General features: G+C 37.8%; 1 protein-coding gene across 1 annotated transcript in view; it reads right to left on the bottom strand.

Annotated features, from left to right (window-relative positions):
- The window catches only part of OVCH1 (ovochymase 1), a 132830-nt gene that overhangs the window by 102154 nt on the left and 15221 nt on the right, over positions 1-15455 (bottom strand). The window contains exons 8-13 of the mRNA XM_042781292.1: positions 14472-14579; positions 13739-13826; positions 9449-9582; positions 4030-4170; positions 3792-3922; positions 2768-2861 (exon numbers count right to left, since the gene is read on the bottom strand). Of these exons, the coding sequence (XP_042637226.1) occupies positions 2768-2861; positions 3792-3922; positions 4030-4170; positions 9449-9582; positions 13739-13826; positions 14472-14579 (696 nt within the window). The remainder of the gene's footprint in view (positions 1-2767; positions 2862-3791; positions 3923-4029; positions 4171-9448; positions 9583-13738; positions 13827-14471; positions 14580-15455) is intronic.

Genomic DNA, 15455 nt, shown 5'->3' with positions numbered 1-15455 from the left:
TTTTATGTGCTTCCAAAGACTTCTCCAAAAGAGTCAAAAGAGAACCTACAGATTGGGAAAAAAATAGTTGGCAATGATGTATCTGACAAGAGACTTATCTTTAGAATTTATAGAAAACTCCAACACCTCAATAACAAAAAGACAAACAATCCAATTAAAAAATGGGCAGAAGGCATGAATAAACACTTCACCAAGCAGGATATTCAGGCGGCCAACAAACATAAGAAGAAATGCTCATGATCATTAGCCATTAGAGAGATGCAAATCAAAACAACAATGAGATACCATCTTGATCCAGCACTAGTAGCAAAGTTCAACAAGATAAAAATAACAAATGCTGGTGAGGATGTGGAGAGATTGGGTCTCATACACTGCTGGTGGGACTGTAAAGTGGTACAACCATTGTGGAAAGCAGTATGACAATTCCTTAAAAAGTTGGAATTACAAATACCATTTGACCCAGTCATCCCATTAGTAGCTATATATTCTAAAAAAGTGAGAGCCATGATAAGAACAGACATATGCACACCCATGTCCATCTCAGCATGATTTACAATGGCCAAAAGATGGAAACAGCCTAGGTGTTCATCAACTGAGTAGTAGATAACCAAACTATGGTACATACACACAATGGAATACTCTGCAACCCTAAAGAATAACCTAGGATCTGCAAAACACCACATAAGGTGGATTAACTTTGAGGTCATTATGCTGAGTGAAGGGAGCTCTGGTAGCATAGTGGCTAAGACACTTGCCTGCTAACCAGACGGCTGGTGGTTCAAACCCACCAGCCACTCCTCGGAAGGAAGGTTGGGCAATCCTACTTCCGTAGTGATACTGCCTCGGAAACCCAAGGAGGGGTCGCTATGAGTCGGGGCCGACTCGACGGCACATAACAACAACAACAACAACATGCTGAGTGAAATAAGTCAATCACAGAAGGACAAATGTTGTATTAGTCTGTTATTGTAAAAGTCAAGGAAAGGTTTCTATATGGAAGGAAATTTTCTTTGTTGGTTACCAGGGGTGGGAGGAGAGAGGAGGGAACACTGTTAGATAGGTAGAGACAAGTATTGATTTGGGTGAAGAGAAGAGCAATGTACCAAATGTGAGTGTTCAACATGGTGGCATTGAGGAAGAGGAAGACATAAAGAGGTGCATGGGAGGTACAGACAACAAAGATGAACCCTTTTGCACATACAGTACTGAGTTGTCAGTGAAGGTAAACATGGGTGTATGGGGGGATAGATGGGTAGACAGGCTGAACTATTAGGTATGTCTATGAAGGGGGGAGTATACCCAAGACCATGTATATGGTTGGCAGACAATGGTCCTATAAGTGTATTTGTATGATCTGAATTCCCAGGTACATAGAGCTGACAAGGGACAAGGTTGCAGTCACTTCTTGGTCACAGCCAGCTACCTAGAGGGACCAAGTAGCTGAACCTGTGGGCTCGGGACCATAGTCACAGGGGACATCAAGCTCAACTGGCATAACATACTACACAAAACATTGTTCCACTTCCTACTTTGGCTAGTAGTGACTGGGATCTTAAAAGCTAGCAAGCTGCCATCTAGATGCAACGATGGGACTTTCCTCGTCCAGAGCAAAGAAGAATGAAGAAAACCAAAGATTCATGGAAGCAATTAGTCCTAGCAACTGGTACACCATGCGATCTGCAGCCTATATGACTATGAGACCAGAAGAAGTAGATGGTGCGAGGCTACCACCGTCAACCACTTGGAGGGGGATCTATGTAGGAGATCATGGATAGAGAGAGAGAGAGAACAATGTGGAACAAAACTCAAAATCATTTGGGTAAAAGAAAAAAAAATGGGGGAGGGGACCAGGTTTGCTGGTCTGATAGAGCCTGGTGGAACCACTGAGACTATGGCCCCTAGCTGCCCTTCAGGTCTGGAACTAAACCCACACCTGTGGCTTCCAGCCAAACAAAAGACAGGCATATGTGTTGAGGATTTACCTGAGGTAGTTATACTCCTTGGAGAGATCAATCATGGGAGAAAGAATGGCTGTTTATGCACAGGGAGACAGCTCAGGGGGCAGGAGTGCATGGAGGGATGGGTACAGGGAAGAGGTAACTATTGGGAGGAAGTGGGAGGGGAGCTGTTGCATTGTGGTATATCGTAGTCAATGTCATGAGATAAAGTGTATGTAAACTGCTGCATGGAAAGTGAATTTGCTCTGTAAATTTTCACCCAAATCACAATGAAAAAAAAAAAAAAGAACTTAGATACACACACACAAAGAAAATATCTACATGGCAAGAAGTGAACTCTTCATACTGAGTGTACTGTTAGGTCGGTATATTTGAAATCTTATTTTATGAAATGAACTGTGAAACAAGAGCAGAAATTATAGCTTTGAGTTACTGTTCTTGGATCTAAAAATGAAAATCCTAGCAACAGAAAGAATTAGTATAAAAAGGAAGTTTAAAAATTTACCTTAAGTAAGTGCTAAATATCTACTCACCAGTACCATTTTGCCTTTACCCCAGGGACATCCTATTTATTTTCTAATCATTCTGAAACATTGTTCACATTTTGCAGGTTTCTAATAAAAACTGCCGGTGACTCAGTTGCTGGTTTCATGGGTTTTAAGGATGAAGTTTTATGATCCTTTGAGTGTCCAGTGCAGGAATTTTATATTCCCACTATATAAGGCAGCCACCGAAAACAGCCCTTGCTGCCACTACTCTGATTAGTCAAACACTTTTCAAATTACGTTTAAAGGACAGATGTTACCCACCTAATTGATGCTCCTCTTCTGCATCACCATAAATCACAATAGCATCATCTGTACAGTTTTGGTTAACTTCAATGTTAAAGTCCTCAAATGCCAACTGTAGAAATTATAAACATACCAAAGAAGTGGTCAAGGATGAGAAGAGATAAAGTTAAAAAGTTTCCTCTGTAAATTAAAAGGCTTTCTGTCACATCCTTATATGCTATTGATGGAAATAAAAATAAATGGAGTCTTTCGGAGGACAGTTTTGTAATGAGTACCAGTTTTAAATGCACAGATTCCATTTCTAGGAATTACATACACACATGTGTTTACAAACACTGACACGGGGATTCTGCATGACAAGACTGTAGAAACTAGATGTCTGTTAATAGGCAACTAGCTTAATATATTATGAAACATCTCACGATGCAATTTTAGGCAGTTGTCAAAAAGAGCTCTGTGATTTCAGATGGAAATATCTTTGAGATATTTTTAAGTGGAAAATGTATTAATAAGCCATACAAATAAACACATATCTGTAAAAACTCAGCATCTCCCTCTAAGGATATTCTAGAATTTATCAGTGTTGGTCTCCAAGCAGTAGAATAGGAGTCAGATAAGAAGGAAGCTCAGTTTTCATTGTATACTGTTTTCTGACTGCTGAGACTTAACACACATGGATCCCTTTTTAAAGTAAAAGCAATGGCAAACAGCTTCTAGTTATAATGGTAATTCAGCTGTTCATATGAAGTAAGTTCTTCCTAATCAGGGCTTTGATCCAGTTCGAAATAGCTCAGTCATGGCTGACAGAAACAAGGTGAGTGTACATGTCACATAGCAACTAAATCTCTTGCATGGCAGGTTTGCTCCCTGTTTCCTACTTGGGTCATAATCCACTCCACAAGAGATTTTGTTGCTATGCAATGAATACAATGGCCTTGTTTTCTTTGGCCATGACTGAATTATTTTGAACTTGTTCAAAGCTCTGTGTCTTATCAACATAGCTAACTTCTCCATGAAGTAGAATGCTTCCGTAGTTGCCTACCTTTATAATGTGCTTCTCTGGAGCATGAATGAGCCAATGACACATTACATTGCTGGGATACAAATCAGGATAACTGGCAGAGTGAATTGTTCCTTCTTCTATCAACACAGCAACACTTCCACAACCTGAATCTGTGGAAATGTGGGAAAAAGTCTGAGTGAATGGCCACAGGCATTTCTCCCTGCTCATTCCTATATCAAAGAAAAACAGCAGGAAAGTAAATACTTGAAATATATACCTGCTTCTGAGTTTTTCTGTATTGCAGTAAAGGTAAGCTCAAAGCCACTGCCAGCATTTTCTGTATCAGAAACAAATGTAACTGTGGCCTCATTTGTGTCTGTGAGCAAAGGTGAGGGCAACATATCTCCACAGACCTTACCTTAAATAGAAATTGAAATAAGATTTCTAAAAAACCATGCGAACAAACTTATACATATGCTTGGTTTCCTAATACTATCTTCCACGAACTCCCTGATCTAAACATGACAAACTATTTAATGCTCCCCTTAATTATTTCATAGACTGTTTCAATTATTTATTTTTCCATTCTCCTTCTCAGACCCAATTGCACATGCCTAAATTCTACTTATTCCTTCAGGGGCTAACTCATAGTCTAGTTCTTCCATCAAGTTTCTCAGACACCCACTGGAAGTAAGAGCCAATTTTTCTGGACCACTACAATACCTTTGGTAGTCTATGTAATTTCCTAGTCTATGATGCACCTTTAGTTACCCCACAAAGCTTCAAGAAAAGAGATTCCCTTTTCTTTATGCCCTGTATTGAGTACTTAGTTGATTTTAACACATGATTGTTTGAAAGAATAACTTACTGGGTAAATAAAGAGCTTGCAGCATGAAAGCATTTCATCAATGAATATCTTAATACTTAGCACAACACTTGTACACAGCATATTGCCAAATGTTTGTGAAGACACATTGTCCTAACTACCAACCTATTAAAACCTAAGGATCGAAGTCTATACCAGGTATAAACCAAAAAACCAAACTCACCGCCACTGAGTTAATTTTGACTCACAGCAACCTCCACTGGGTTTCCAAGGCTGTAAATCTTTACAGAAGCAGATTGCTTCATCATTCTTCCATGGAGCAGCTCATAGGTTTGAACCACCAACCTTTTGGTTAACAGCCAAATGCCTTAACAACTATGCCACCATAGTTCCTCAATTACAGATATGTTGTTGGTGTTAGCTGCACTTCCTCCATCACAGATTCGTTAGTTCTTCTGGAAGTTCCTGGTACTTTCAGTATTCTTCGCCAACATCACAACTCAAAAGCATCAACTCTTCTTCAGCCTTCCTTGTCATTGTTCAGCTTTCATATGTGTATGAGGCAATTGAAAATACCATAGCTTGGGTTAGGAGCACCTCAGTCTTCAAACTGACATCTCTTCAGCATTTTAAAGAGGTCTTTTTCAGCAGATTTGCCCAGTGCAATACGATGTCTAATTTCTTTTGTCTTAACAGTGTTCCCTCCCCTCCCCTTCCACGCCCTGATAACAAAGAAAGTTTCCTTCCATATATAAACCTTTCCTTGACTTTTTACAATAATGAGCTAATAAAATACTTGTCCTTCTGTGACTGATTTATTTCACTCAGCCGCTTCCATTGATGTTGACCATGGATCCAAGTAATATGAAATATTTGACAACTTCAATCTTTTCACCATTTATCATGATTCTGCTTAGTGGTCCAATTATGAGGATTTCAGTTTTCTTTATGTTGAGGTGCAATCCATACTGCAGACTGTACACTTTAATCCTCATCAGTAAGTGCTTCAAGTCATCTTCACTTTCAGCAAGCAAGGTTGTGTCATCTGCATATTGCAGATTATTGAGTCTTCCTCCAATTCTGATGCCACGTTCTTCTTCATATAGTCCAGCTTCTTGGATTATTTGCTTAGTATACAAGTTGAATAAGTATGCTGAAAGGATACAACCCTGATGCGTGCCCTTCCTGATTTTAAACCATGCAGTATCCCCCTGTTCTGTTCAAATGACAGCCTCCTGCTCCATGAACAGTTTTCTCATGAGCACAGTTGTGTACTGGAATTTTCATTCTTCTCAATATTATTTATAATTTGTTATGATGCACACAGTCGAATGCTTTTGCATAGTCAATAAAACAGAAGCAAACATCTTTCTGGTATTCTTTGCTTTCAGCCAAGATCCATCTGACATGAGCAATGATATCCCTCTTTCCACGTCCTCTTCTGAATCCAGCTTGCATTTCTGGAAGTTCCCTGTCAATATACTGCTGCAACTGTTTCTGAATTATCTTCAGTAACATTTTACTTACATGTGATATTAATGATACTGTTCAATAGTTTCCACATTCTGTGGGATCACCTTTGTTTGGAATGGGTACAAATATGAATCTCTTCCAGTCAGTTAGCCAGGTAGCTGTCTTCCAAATTTCTTGGCATAGATGAACAAGTGCCACCAGCATGGCATCCATTTGTTGAAACATTTCAATGGGTATTCTGTCAATTCCTGGAAACTTTTTTTTTTTTTTTTATCAATTCCTTCAGTACTGCTTCAACTTCTTCCTTCCATACCATTGGTTCTTCATCACATGCCACCTCCTAAAATAGATGAACATCAACCAATTCTTTTTGATACAGTGTGCATTCCTTCCATTTCTTTTGATGCTTCATTTACTATTTTGCCTATAGAATCTTTCAATATTGCAACTCAAGGCTTGAGTTTTTCTTCAATTATTTGAGCCTGAGAATTGCCGAGCATATTCTTCTCTTTTGGTTTTCTAATTCCATGTCTTTGTATGCTTCGTTATAATAACTGACTTTGTGTTCTTGAACCAGTCTTTGAAATCTTCAGTTTAGCTATTTTATCATGTCATTTCTTCCATTTGCTTTAGCTACTCTCCATTCAAGAGCAAGTTTCAGAGTCTCTTCTGATATACATTTTGGTCTTTTCTTCCTTTTTGTCTTTTTAATGACCTTGTGCTTTTTCATGTATGATGCTCCTGATGCCATCCCAAAATCATCCCATCTTTGGTCACTGGTGTTCAGTGCATTACATCTATTCTTCAGATGGTCTCTCAATTCAGGTGGGATATAGTCAAGTTTATATTTTGGCTCCTGTGGAATTGTTTTAACTGTTTTCAGCTTCAACTTGAACTTGCATATGAACAATTGATGGTCTATTTCACTGGCAGTTCCTGGCCTTATTTTGGCTGACAATATTGAGCTTCTCCATCATCTCCTTCCACAGATGTAGTAGATCTGATTTCTGTGTATTCCATCTGGCAAGATCCATGTGTATAGCCACCATTTATGATGTTGAATAAAGATGTATGCAATTTGTAAGTTGTTGATCTTGAAAAATTCTATCATGTGATCTCCAGTGTCATTTGTACCATCAGGGCCATATTTTCCAACTACTGGTAATTCTTCTTTATTTCCAACTTTAGATTTCCAATCATCAGTTTTATCAATATATCATAATTGCATGTTTGGTCAATTTCAGACTGTAGAAATTGGTAAACATCTTTAATTTCCTCATCTTTGGCTTTAGTGGTTGGTATGTAAATTTGAATAATGTAATATTAACTGGTCTTCCTTGTAGGCATATAGATATAATCCTATTACTGACAACATTGTACTTCAGGACAGACCTTGAAACTGGTTTTTTTTTGACAATTAAAGTGATGCCATTCATCTTCAAACTGTCATTCCTGGCATAGTAGATCATATGATTGTCTGATTCAAAATGTCAAAATCAGTCCATTTCAGCTCACTAATGCCTAGGATATCAATCTTTGTATGTTCCATTTCATGTTTGACAACTTCAAATTTTTCTAGATTCATACTTCATACATTCCACATTCTGATTATTAATGGATGTTTCCAGCTATTTCTTCCCATTTTGAGTCATACCCCATCAGCAAATGGAGGTCCAGCTGGGTCATTAAGGTTGACTCTACTTTGAGTAGACAGCTCTTCCCCAGTCTTATGTTGAGTGCTTCCCACCTGAGGGGTTTATATTCTGGCACTATATCAGACAATGTTTCAGGGGTACTCATAAAATTTTCCAGTAACATATTGGACAGTGTTTCACTACTATTCATGAGGTTTTCCCTGGCCAATTCTTTGAGAAGTGAATGGCCTCTTCCTTCTTCTTAGTTTGGAAGTCTCACTGAAACTTGCCCATCATGGGTGACCCTGTGCTCAAACAATTTCTCTCAGAAAGATCAGCACAAGGCCGGTCCCCATGAGACAGGTTAAAGATGTCCCGAATGTCCAAACTACCGTGCCACTCCATCATTTCAGACATTAACTCCTCTTCTTCCTCCTAGTAATTTCCCCCATCTTAGGGTTCTGTATTTTGCTGTAACACCTCACAGAATTCATGGACACCCAAGGGATCATCTCACACAGTAGTGGTGGAGGCTGGCAGGCTGGCGAGTCCCAGGTTCATGAGTGGGTATGGAAGATCCTCCCAATTCTCAGGGTTTGATGGACCTCGATCAGCAGGTCAGATGATGGATGCTGTCCCAAATCGAGGAGTGAGATGAGGATGAGCCAAAACACAGAACCAGAGCAAGAGGAGGGCAAACCTTCCCAGGAGATTTGTAGGTTTACTCTTGAGGAAGGTAAGGGTGATGATTTGAGTTACACCCTCTAGCAAGGCAGGACTCAAGATACATTTCACCTGTGTTGCACCAACAGAAATAACCCAAGTGGATGGCTTTAACAATCAGCAGCTACTCAGTTACTCAAGGCAAATCCCACCACAGAGCTGATTGCTAGTCATTACAGGGAACAGCTACTACCAGCTGCCCAGCCAAGCTGACACCCAACCTTAACCACCACACCACCCCAAACAGGCATGGATGATAGGATTTACAATACATCACAGAATGGAGGACGGTGGCTAGAAGGGCCACATCAAGCAATTCACCGCACCCTGCTGTATATGAAATACCAGTGGCATAGTGTCCAGCCTCACAACAACATGTAAACCACCACAGTACAAAACACTGACAGATAAGTGGTGGTAATAACAGGTATAGAGTCTCTTCTTCATACTTAACACATAACACTTCAACTAAAGTAAATTCATTAATGATGCTTGTATGACATGAAGAGGTATTTGATAAAATACATTTAATGACATGAAAAAAAAGGACCTATTATGCCTTAAAAAAGAGGGCATTATAAACAACATGTATAGTTAATACATGTAAATTGGTATACATTAAATGGTAACAGCCTTTATCTCCAGGTGGAAGGGTTATGAATGGGTTATATGTCTTACTTGCTTATCTGTATTTATCAAATTTGATAAACATGCACCCCTTTTATAATAAAAATAAGAAACATTTTGAAATGAAGTTTTCTGATAACTAAATCATCAAGTTCTGTCAATACATTGTTAATAAACTTGAAGGGAAAGTGATATTTGGCAGTCAACTTAGAAAATCACTTTGAAGTGAAAAATCAGTCAATAGGCTGTTCACTGTTTCTATGCTTATCCCTCACTTCCCCCTTCAAAAAGGGCACAATAAGCAAGATAAAATAATTTCCATTTGTGTAGACATTTACTTTTATATCTTTTAGTACACTTTTGTTCTCTTAGAGACTCTAAAACGGCAAATGAAATATATATAACATACTTACTAATAAGCACTCCTTTACTTGATTGCAAAGATACATAATCATGATCACATCGAACTTGATTTTCTATGTCCACACTTGTAAATTTTATCAGGATAATTTTATCTTCTGGTACTATTATTTTCCAGATACACAAGCTGGGGTAGGGAAGGGTAGATAAAATATTTATAACAAATGTCAGAGACAAGTTTGAGAAATACTATCTAGTATCTGTTCATAAATCACCTATAATACAATTTTATAGAATATTAGAAAATAAAGGGCAATATGAATTATCTGCACAAAAATAGTTTGTGCTCAAATTGCTGATGTTTATCCAAGAAATAAATTAGTATTAATTAGTCGATGGCCAGAAAGCACTCTTCCAATTTCAGTTAGTTATGTTGGTCCATAAACTTAAAGTAATCTAAGATTCATCTCTCTGTTTTAAATTATTATTAATCTAATTGAAAACTCATAATATTCACCACACAGTTGAATTATGGATTATGAATTATATACTGATCTTGCAGAATGTGTTACTTAATCCCTACCAGTCACATCCTCCAAGGTCAACCTAAGTCATACTCCCTGAGGTCACAATATCACCTTTCTAACTCCCAGTAAGGTCAGCCGTGACCTTTCACTAACATCTTCAGAACCATGTCTAAATATTTTGAAATTAGACTTAAATAATTCAACACAAAATCCCTTATCTTTATGATTGTAAATGAATTCATTTCCTAATTCAAGAAAAGAAATGCTTCAGTCTCTTCCATGTTTCCTATTTATCAGAACACAAAGCAATCTTTTCTGAAATCTAACATATCAGAATCAACTTCTTTCTAAAACTCAGAAGTCTTTATCAACATCCTTAGAACTATTAACATTACTGCTTCCCTCTAAATAATAAAAGTTATCTAGCTCCTCTTTTATGCTCAGAATAAATGCCAACAATTCTTAACAAATGTCCCCTCCTTACTTCAAAATTTCTTTTAGTCTTTTTTTCTATTCAAATCCATAATCCTGACTATAGATGTAAAAATATCCCACCTAAGTTATTAAAATCACTTCTTAAGCACTTCAATTTAAAAAGCAATAAGCTACCTAAAATATTATAAAGCTTACTCTAAGCACTTCAATTTTAAAAGCACTTGACATCCATCATCTTTCTTGATACCCATTATAGCCCTCTGAGTTAGGCAGGTGAGAAATTACTCCCCCTCTTCTAAATGAGAATACTGGCATTGATAATAAAAGACTTGTCACATCTTTAGTCTTGATGACTTCAAAGGCTAGTACTTTCTCCTGTTTTCATCACATTATTTTCTGCCTCAAAATCCTCTAACTTAGAAATAGAAGTAGGCTTGAAATCATAGGCCAACCTTGATTTATTGCTAGTGATTGCTTTATTTAAAAAGATTCTGAGGTTTACTCAACCTAAGTAAGAGAAGAATGTCAAAGCTAATCATTGATTTATTCATTCAAATATCTGAGCTTTTATTATGTGTCAGGCACTGTTCTAGGCTCTGAACAATGCAAGGTCTCCCATATGCATGGGAGGAAAGATAACTTGTGTGTCATCTACCTGCCATTTCAGAGAATCTAACTCTCACCTAGTAGAGAAAAGATGGGCTGTGATAGTTAAGGTTGTGTGTCAACTTGGCTGGACCGTGATTCTGAGTGCTTTAAACAGTTGTGGTGTGGTAGTTCCTATGATGAGATCTGATGCATATGCTTTGAGCAACCAATCAGTTGAAAGGCAGTTTCCCTAGGGGTGTGCCCTGCTTCCAATATATATGTATATGGACATCCTGGGAGAATTCAGCAACTTTCTGTTGGATCTGGATCCAGTTGAGCTGCCTATCCGTCTTGGATTTGTCAGGTCCTATAGCTGGTAGCATAGTGGCTAAGGCACTTGACTGCTAACCAGAAGGCTGGCGGTTCAAACCCACCAGCCACTCCTCGGAAGGAAGGTTGGGCAATCCTACTTCCGTAGTGATACTGCCTCGGAAACCCAAGGAGGGGTCGCTATGAGTCAGGGCTGACTCGACAGCACATAACAACAACAACAACATAGCTTCAAGAGTCAGGAAAAGCCTCCAGTTTGACATCTGACCCATGAATTTGGGACTTACCAGCCTCTGCAACTGTGCTATGAGCCAACAATCTGCCATTTTGCCTGCTGATCTTGGATTTGTCCTCCAGTGAGGTCAACAGCCTGCTATGCTGCCTGCCAATCTTGAGCTTGTCAGCCACTGCAGCTGTATGAGTCTGGAAAAGTCTCCAACTTGACAGTTGATCCAGGAAGTTGGGACTTGCCAGCCTTTTTAACTGTGTGAGCCATTTTTCTGAGATAAATCTGTCTACCTACCTACCTACCTAAGCTTTACTATTTTTACTTCTCTAGAGAACTAGCCTAAGGCATGTTGTTGTTGTTGTTATGCGCCATCAAGTTGGCTCCAATTCATAGCAACCCCTCCTTGGGTTTCCCAGGCACTATCACTACAGAAGTAGGATTGCCCAACCTTCCTTCCGAGGTTTGAACGGCCAGCCTTCTGGTTAGCAGTCAAGTGCCTTAGGCTCTATGCTACCAGCATAGTTTAAAGAAACTGTGAATTCCCTGTTCCTTTTCCTTGATCATTACACCTAATTAACTCCATTTGGAATTTACAAGACCCTTCCACTCAAGGCTGCTTAGTATGCTGGAAAGGTACTATGAGAATTGGCTTTATATCTTACTATTTTTCTAAAACACATGTCTTTTCACACTTTAAAACTTCTGAAATAAGCATGCATCTTATAATTAATGGAATGCTACAATTGCTGTAAGTGGGGATAGAAAGATCCTTTGAGGAAGGATCTGTGTTCGCTTTTGCCAGTTACCTGGGGGCATTATCAATTTTATACTATTTTAATCTTTCTAAAAATTGTTAAAGGGGAAATTAATTTATTGTGTAAACTTTCACTTAAAACATTATTAAAAATAAATTAACATATTTTTTTTCTTCCCCTAAAGCTAACACCACTTGAAATTTCTGTTTAATATTTTTAATGACTAAACATGTCAAAAAAAAAAAAAAAAAAAGAGAGAACTAATAATCTTCTGGTATTTTGAAATAAACTGGTGGTATGGATTTAGACTATGGACCTACATGAGTATTTGCTTGTGATTCAAATCCTCAGGGATACTCATGGACAAAACCAACCTGACCTTCATTATCTCCTTGACATTGCTTATATACTATTTCCTTTCTTGGAATGACCTTCTTCCTTGGTCTCAGTCTGTGAAATCTCTTAGGTATCAGATTCAAAATAGATTCCGTGAGCTATAAAATTCTAACTATACTTCAACGTCTAGTTTCAATACCACCTCTTTCAGTAAAGCATTCCTGTCTCCCTCCAAACACTCTACAATACACCTCACAAAGCACCCCAATGGCAATTAGTCTCTCATTTTTTCATAGTAGCGATGTACCTGAGTAGTGTGGATTAAGAAGTTTATTTCTTCCAGTTTCATGTTATAGTTACTTTTGTTCAGGGCTCTCTTCTTTCTAGATTATATGCTTATACAACTGTCATCTACCTTTGTATACCTTCCAATGCTTAGTACAACTAAAAAAATAAATTTTGGTCACTTAAGGATATGAAATACTTGTGAAACAAATTTCTAAACTATAAAGATATGTTTAGCCACACAGAGGACAGGATATGTAGAAAATTATTTAAAAAGTACTGCAGCTTATAGAGCATGAACTATTTCCTGCTCTGGTAGTGTAGTGCCTAAGGCATTTGACTGCTAACCAGAAGGCTGGCAGTTCAAACCCACCAGCCACTCCTCGGAAGGAAGATGGGGCAATCTACTTCCATAGTGATACTGCCTTGGAAACCCAAGGAGGTGTCGCTATGAGTGGGGTCCAACTTGACGGCACATAACAACAACAACAACAACAACAGATGATGCTTACCAAAATATTACTATGATTACAGAAATAAGTTTGACAGAATGAATCACTAAATTTCCATAGAAATGCATTACCAGATTCTGCTAATGTTAGATATATCAATGTATCAATTAAGGTAAGGTCTAGTCTGAGAATCACTTGGGTTGATGATCTGTATTAGTCAGTATCAGAAATATCATTTCATAACAAATATATACCAACCAAGAAATTGCAGATAACAGATGGAGACTTCCATGTTTTATCAAATAAAAAATTGAGGTATTAGATAAAATTTCCATAATACTTACTGTCAAGTGGCCTGATTCAGAGGGGAAATTACCTAGGACTTATTATTACCTGGGATACATACCAATTATGAGAACAGTTGCCTTCTTTGGAATGAAAGTAACTAATCTTCCCACTTTCTCCAAACAACACTGTCCCATGAGTTCTACAATCTTGCAAATTGTGGGATGGATGTTCACTATTTGCTCCATCTATGGACATTTCAAAACAGATGGTACAAAGGTCAGTCTCAAGATGTATGGTTTATATTTACGGAAATGCTTATGTTTTTAGATGATACAACATAGACAAAAGCAAGCAGCCTTTGTTAAACATGTTTATAAGTGATAACACTTTCTTTTTTATCTGGAGTCCTCAGATTTAACATTTATCTAATTTTCTCAAATCATATGAGCCACATCGAGGCTATGAAATTTATAGTATCAGAACGTGATAAGTAGCTTCTTTAGACAGTATTTCCTTAAGATCATATATAGTATCTTAGATACTATAAATTTTTAGTATATAGGACTAATATGGTATTTTCCCATTCCTTCCTAGGATCCTGGATAATAATAAATCCCTTTTGTATTAAGCTAAAGGTACTTTTAGCAATGGCATGGTAAGTCTCCAACATTCACTCAAATTTTTCAGATTGCCTGTGTCATATTTTAATTTTTAGAAGCTATATGTATGAAGATGAGCAGGGTATTTAAAATTGAAATAAAATGAAGACTATGAATATAATATAATCTTTGTGTTTGCTTTTCCCTGATGACTCTACTGATTTGGCATCTTATGTAGATGATGAAAACTACCCACATCTTCTCCTCTGTGGCTTCCATCCAGACCTTGGACAGAAATCAGATCCTTGGTTATATATCTTAGATTCCTATCTGGGTGAGGTTGGTTCCAATCCAGATATGCTGAAGGGATAAAGAGTTTCAATATACGAGTTTCCTGATATTAAATAGGTAGCTCTGGTGGCATGGTGCCAAGACATTTGATGGCTAACCAAAAGGCTGCTGGTTCAAACCCACCAGCTACTCCTCAGGAGGAAGACTGGGCAATTTACTTCCTATAGATATCGCTTCAGAAACCCAAGGAGGGGTCGTTATGAGTGGAATCAACTTCATGGCAGTGAGTTTGGTTTTTTTTTTGTTGTTGTTAATATTAAATAACATTCAAATAATCATCTGAATGAAGTATTTTGACATTGTAACAGAAAAAGAGTAATATTTTAACTAAATATTTAGTTTTACTAAAATTAATACAGAAGGGACCTGCTCTCAAAGAGTCAGTGATCTACCAGGTCTTCAAAAATGGGCTTCAAGAACACATGGAAACAAAGAAATCATTTAAGTTGATGATTTAGTAGGGTATTTTTAAGAATAAGATATGAAAGATTTAATTCATCTGATTTTTACATTAACAGGTTAGTTAAGAAAACTTAACTAGAAAGAAAATTTAACCCTATTTCCAAATCATAGTCAGCCACAGGGATAAAAGAGGTAGAAGAAAATAGGTGAAGAGAAGCTTAGAAAGTTGATCTTAAGGAAATATTTAAATAATAATAATAATAAAACAAACACATTGTCATTGAGTCACATCTGACTCACAGCGACCCCTGCTTGGGCTTCCGAGGTGGTATCTCTACAGAAGTAGATTGCCCAATGCAAAAACAGCAAGGAGGCCACATGTTCTGACCTCCTCTAACTTTACAAGAGGAAGACAGGATTACCAGCAGTAACCCAAGGCCTATTACTGCAAGGCCAGACATGCTGCCTCCCTCCAGCCCTTTC

Source organism: Orycteropus afer, unplaced genomic scaffold (genome assembly GCF_000298275.1).
Source record: "Orycteropus afer afer isolate SDZICR_OR568_19922 unplaced genomic scaffold, OryAfe1.0 scaffold00100, whole genome shotgun sequence".
Lineage (NCBI taxonomy): Eukaryota > Metazoa > Chordata > Mammalia > Tubulidentata > Orycteropodidae > Orycteropus > Orycteropus afer.
The sequence above is the reverse complement of the archived record's forward strand: the minus strand, read 5'-3'. Positions and strand labels throughout refer to the sequence as shown.